Source organism: Amia ocellicauda, chromosome 1 (genome assembly GCF_036373705.1).
Source record: "Amia ocellicauda isolate fAmiCal2 chromosome 1, fAmiCal2.hap1, whole genome shotgun sequence".
NCBI lineage: Eukaryota > Metazoa > Chordata > Actinopteri > Amiiformes > Amiidae > Amia > Amia ocellicauda.
In genome coordinates this window covers 33,854,138-33,860,137 of record NC_089850.1, presented here as the reverse complement: position 1 = coordinate 33,860,137, position 6,000 = coordinate 33,854,138, and the positions used below count along the sequence as shown (strand labels likewise).

Here is a 6,000-nt window from a genome sequence, read left to right as displayed (position 1 = left end):
CAAATTTATAAACTGAGTTTATTTTTAATTTTGCAATACAAAGTACATTTAAAATAATTCACATACATAAAACTGACAATACACGTCTATTATATAAATTATTGGATCTTATAAATAGTGAAGTAGAAAACGTACACAGATACGTGGAAAGCGAATGAAGTGGTTACTGGATGGTTTGGTGGCGTTTGATTCGGCTGTGCTCGTGAAGCAGTCAGTCGTTATCAAGGCTGACAATCTCTGCTTGACCACTTTCCCCAAGGTGAGACAGCAACCTCCTGTATGCGTTTCTGAGAGAGAGAGTAATAGAATATTAATCAGAAGGGTTTTCGCAAGTCTGGCAACTCCAAGGCAGACGGTGGATTGGAAATCTGGATTAATGAGCTACCAGTATAAACTGCACACATTCTTCTTCTAAAAAAATAAATAAATTACAGAATCAAAATAAAATCAGTTCTGTTGTTTACTGAAATATTCACGTCAGAATTAAAATTAAAAACAGCACTAAACTGAAGATGGTTTTGGCATTAAGGGCATAAAGTCTGAGACTTCAGATTTTTCCAGGGATTTAACATTCTGTATGGAAAAAAAGTATGAAGTCCACTGAAATTCTAGTTTGAGAGCTGGAAGCAACATCACACTAAAGCAAAGTCAAATAAGGTAAAAAGATTAGAAATGTAAAATATTTTCCCTGTAGCTACTCATTAATATCATTTCAGGTTGTTGTTGTCAACACAATTTCAGGTTGTATACTACTATTAAGCACCATGTACTTATTTAAATAATTGAAAAAGTTTTTATTTTTTTAAGGATGAGCATCAAGAACAAAGCAGGAAAAAAGATAACAGAATAACAACCAAAACACTAGGAGAGCTTGTTGCCTCACTTTTATATTAATTTAACTGAAATGCACATTCCCTTGTTTTGTTTATTTATTTACATTTTAATTTAATCAACTTGAAAGTAGTTATTAGTAATACATAGTATTCATTATTGTTTTCATTATTATTATGTTGTTGTTGTTCTGGGATGCTTTGGCATGAAAAGTCCTGTAAAAAAAGAAACCTTTATTCTTTTGGTTTTGAAATAAATATTAATATTAATGTTCAGAGTACATTAAGGGCTGACCTAAACTACAGGAATTTAAACTGAAAAAGAGCACTTAATGCCAAATATCACAAACTGAAAAGACCATTATTATTATTATTTTTTTTTTTTTTTTACAGAGGTCATAGTCATTTTGTCTTTGTTTGTGATCTATGTTTCGTATAGGAAACCATTCAATTAACATGTAGCATATCAATTTTCTTCAACCTTACATTGTAACAGAGGAGCACACGGTGTGTCCCAGTCAGGTGTTGTCCTGCCTCCCGCTGCGGAGGGGATTAGGCATCACTCACAATCCCATTGTGTATATTAATGTACAGTTGTTTAGTACACTTCCACCGGACCTTATCCAAAAGTCATCAATCACACATTCTGAACCACACAAAGAAATGAGAAGTTGATTCAAGAGCAGACTATCAGGGTCAACTCATATTTTTCTCCATGTTCTCATTTTGCACAGCTTTAACACTTGATCTCTTGGCAGTTGTGGAAGGTAAAGGTGAAGAGTACTAGCGAGTACACACGTGGGAGTACTAGCGTAAGGCACCGAACAACAATGTTATACAACCCTATTTTCAATTTCAAGAATCCCTGCCCCTCGAGTATTAGAGCACTGAATTTCAAACAGCACCTTTCCATGGTGAGCATCATAACAAAGCATAGCGCTAACGTTGAGACATGACGACTACCACAGAGGATGTGGGGAATTCGGCGTGGCAGCTCAAGGTGTCTTGGCAGCTGGTTAACATGCTTTCTGTCCCAGCATGTACCTCTGAGCACAATGCAGCCAATCAGCACTGATAGATGACACAGTAAATAGTTTCTGTGATCCAATTGTGCAATTCAATTTCATCTACACTGCTGTTCAGTGTCTCTCTTTAGTATAAAAATTACTACAGTGTAATTACAGAGAAGGTGGATTAATAGGCACATAAAAGGCCCATGTGCTGTGGGTCTCCTGTACCTCAGTGTGGAGTTCCTGCCCAGACCCCTCTTGTGCTCAGTGTTCCTCAGACAGATGGACATGGTGGGAATCAGGCTGATGACCACGGCCTGGTCCAGGACCGCCACCGCTTCCAGGACACTGTAAACTTGCTGCTCATAGACACCGGTGTGCTCTTCGATAAATTCCCTGAAACACATAGACAGCTTTAGTAAGAGTTCAGTACCTCTGCAACTACTACACATACTATACTACTACTATACATTTCACGAGCAGCAGGCAGAGCATCTGTGGGAATTACTGCCAGAGAGGAAGATGGCCTTGAAATCAGAGACAATATGAACAGCATCACCACCCAGACTTTGGGGACAACATACAGTGGTTGAGACGAGACAGAAAACCCTAATGAAACGAGGGAAGATGAAAGGCAAAGCAGTTGCACTGAGACTGGATTATTACAAGATCAGTTTGAACTGACATCCCTCACTTTAAAATGGTGGAGAGTTGGTGGCAGGGCCCGTCCCCTGCAGCTGCACGGCAGCTCTCCACAACTAGCTGCAGCGTGTCCGTGCTCAGCTTCTTCACTGTGAAGGAAAAGCCAAGAGTTCAGTGACTTCACAAGTTGTACTCAAGACACTGTCAGAAGTAAAAATAAATACCTGAAATAAATGGTACTCTTAAATATATTTAACTAAAATGAAGCTGTCTATTGTACATGACCTAATTTACTTAATGTAGAAACAAAGGAAATCATTTACCACATATGCCTAACATCATGATTTTAGATTGAGCTGTAAATGAAGAATAGCTTTTACTTAGTCAAGTATTTTAATATCACACATTACAACTCTCCTCATTCCTTTAACGATGAGCAAAAAAACTAGTCCAGTCCAGAGGGGTAACTAAGCTACGTTAAAATATAGGAATAATATGTAAATTCTGTGTAAAAACATTAATTAAAATTGAAGATTCAACTCCTGAGAGCGCCTTGAAAATGTGAACCCTGACAGTGATTTGATTTTATGATTGGAAAATGTAAGCAGAAAGAAAATACCCAACTTTTCTGACATCGTTCCCAGGAGTACCTGGTGCTGAAATATATGCTTAAAGTGGATGATCATTTACTCAATAAGGCAGTATTTATTACTAGATAAATGCTGACAAGAGAGTAGTGCTTCTCAGCTTTGCTCAAGAGTTTAAGTATGAATTTTTAGATTGTGATCTTAATATCAATGCCCACCTTGTGGCTCGTTCACCAGCACCAGACACTTGAGCACTGCCGGGAGGGGCTTGGTGTAGACGGCAGGATCGCTGTCCTTGGTCCTCCTCAACACCTCGTGAAGGAATGACAGAACTGAGGCCAAGCGTGGGGGGGGAGCATGGCCTTTGAACTGCATGTAATTATCACTGAAACAGTCCAGAACAAATTAATGAGTACATAGAAGAAGAAAATAAAATTGGTTGCAGAAAAATGTTCAATTTTCAAATCAGGTCAAAGCAAAAACAAAAAAGGAAAAGCCATGATTGCTGAAGTATTCAAACACTTTGCTGTGTGTAAACCCAAATGGATTCAGGTGCAAAAAATTACTTTAAGGAGCCAAGACATTGGTTGAATGGCCTCTGTTTGTGTGCAATAATAGTTGTTCTCATTATCTCAGAATAGGTGCCTTGGTCAGGTAATGAATTTCAAGCAAATACTCAACCAGAGCTTTCAAAGCAAGTCAGGGATAAAGTCATTGAAAAGCACACATCAGGAAAAGTCTCTGACTATCCCTGTCAGCACAGTCTGAGATGGGAGAAAAGGTTGAATCAGTCAACAATTACATTATATATATATATATATATATAAAAAATCACCATCAGCCCATAACCATCCACTGCTGGATGAATCCCTCCCCAAGATGTTCCACTTGCTTTGATCTACAGCTTCTCTATTCCACATCACGTCTACATAGTTTATGAATTCATCTTCCCATCTTTTATGTGGTAGTATTCTATATATGTGTATATTTAAATGATTAAATAAAATACAATACTTAAAATACTAGCATGCAGTAAGAAAAGCAATTCAACAGTGTGTACTGAAAATACAAGGAACATAATAAACATAAAAATGTGCCTTATTTCTCCTCAGCTAAACCCGTGGGTGTGCAAATGACACCCACGTGAACATCCGGAACTGAATTAACAGTCCACTCTCAGAGCAAATTACATTACAGGAACAAATAATAAATACATCAGACTCATTGAAGTGTCACATGATTCCAGCGAGAGCTGCTCTTACACAGTGACCTGGAGCACCGTTTTCCTCAGCTGAGTGCTCCTGGGGCTGGGTGTAGCCTCGCAGAGCGCCAGCAGCACTGGGTGATTGGCCACAGCTGACCCTGAAGGGGAGGCTGGGAGAAAGCGGCCCAGATACTGCTGGACGACATTGTGGAGCTGCTGCTTAAAGTAGGTCCCCTGAGTCTGGGACAGAGCTGATGCCATAGAGAGACCCTGTACAGAAGAAGAAGATGAGTTAAGAACACTGGAGGCGAAGGAGAAGACTTGGTTTGCATTATGATGAACATCTAAAAGTGATTTTTTTCTGAGAGTCAAAGCGACAGCAAACCCTCACCCTTGACATGGGAACCATAGGGTAAGGGTAAGTTCTAGCTGTAGCAACAGGCACTGACCTGTAGGTAGAGAGGAAGGCTTTCCCTCACTGCGGACAGGATTTGTGGAGGAAGCCCTTTGTCCTGCTGAAACAGAGCATGAGGGAGTAGCAGACAGTCGATAATGCGGAACAGAAGCTGCTGGGCTTTGGAAGTGGCCAATATTGGACCCCACTGCTTCACCAGACACCCTGCAAGATTAAGACCAAAAACAAAAAATGTGTATTTATGTATGTATATCAAAAAATTATTGAAATGCACCGGAATCTACTTCATTCTACATGTAGAGTAAAAAGCAGAGGGCAGATCAGGTCTTCATAATACACAGGACAGACAGAGTGATGGGGCTTTCCAAACAAGCATCTAAACTGACAAATTAAACGCAAGCATTAATTATTCAGAATGCATTAGCAGTGGCTCCAATACTATAGACAGTTTCCAGACCTGTACATCGTGATAGTCATTGTGATAGATATCTTAAGATGAAAACGGGATTATGTGCGTATTGTCAGGGATATAGAAATTGTGCATGGCTTTCCTCCAAACATTAAAATTCTAAGAGATTCTTCAAAGTGTTTACCCAGGCTCCAGTAATGGATCTTTATTAGATATTGAAAAACATTTGTTTGTTTGCTTGTTTGTTTCCCGCAATTATATATAACAAATTAAAAAAAAAAAATTGCGATCAGTTTCTAAGAATTCTAGCTGTACTGTATTATTTGTTGCAGCTGGCACTCTCACCTCTTTGGTACAAGTCTTTTTTTCTCAGTTACCTTTTATTCTGAGATGAAAGGTCCCGGCTACAACAAAGCAGCTCTATTAACATGCAAGCTGTATCAAAAACAGCAGTGCCAAAGGTGACGGTCACTTCATTAACATCTTACTTAGGCATGATTGAGCTCACAACCGTGAACTCCTACAGATCATGCACACACTGGAAAGGAATGAATTAAGCTTCATTTTCTTTCACAGTTTGCTCAGTATTTTTGTTTGGTTTTATTCATCCTAAGCCCTGCCTCACTCTGTCCTTTTCCCCCTCATTTCTTTTAAAAGCACACAACACGTCAAATGGGTTGTTTCTGCCTGGTGTGCTACTTGGAGGAGAACATATAATATCAACTGTAATTTAAGATCTAATCATAATACAATGTAGTCTGAAATCAACAATAGGACAATTATCTACATGAAAAGTGTGTTTTTTTTATCCCTTAATAATAATAATAATAATAATAATAATAATAATAATAATAAAATCTGGTTCCAGTAAAGTTAAATACAACTAGTCATGGCATATTATGA

At 38.6% G+C, this 6,000-nt stretch overlaps 1 protein-coding gene across 2 annotated transcripts in view; it reads right to left on the bottom strand.

Annotated features, from left to right (window-relative positions):
* The window catches only part of mms22l (MMS22-like, DNA repair protein), a 39,633-nt gene continuing 33,633 nt past the window's right edge, over positions 1–6,000 (bottom strand). For both annotated transcript variants that reach the window (XM_066702629.1, XM_066702636.1), the window contains exons 20-25: positions 4,723–4,892; positions 4,332–4,543; positions 3,288–3,454; positions 2,535–2,631; positions 2,069–2,236; positions 1–287 (exon numbers count right to left, since the gene is read on the bottom strand). In XM_066702629.1, the coding sequence (XP_066558726.1) occupies positions 212–287; positions 2,069–2,236; positions 2,535–2,631; positions 3,288–3,454; positions 4,332–4,543; positions 4,723–4,892 (890 nt within the window). In that variant the 3' untranslated portion in view covers positions 1–211. The remainder of the gene's footprint in view (positions 288–2,068; positions 2,237–2,534; positions 2,632–3,287; positions 3,455–4,331; positions 4,544–4,722; positions 4,893–6,000) is intronic.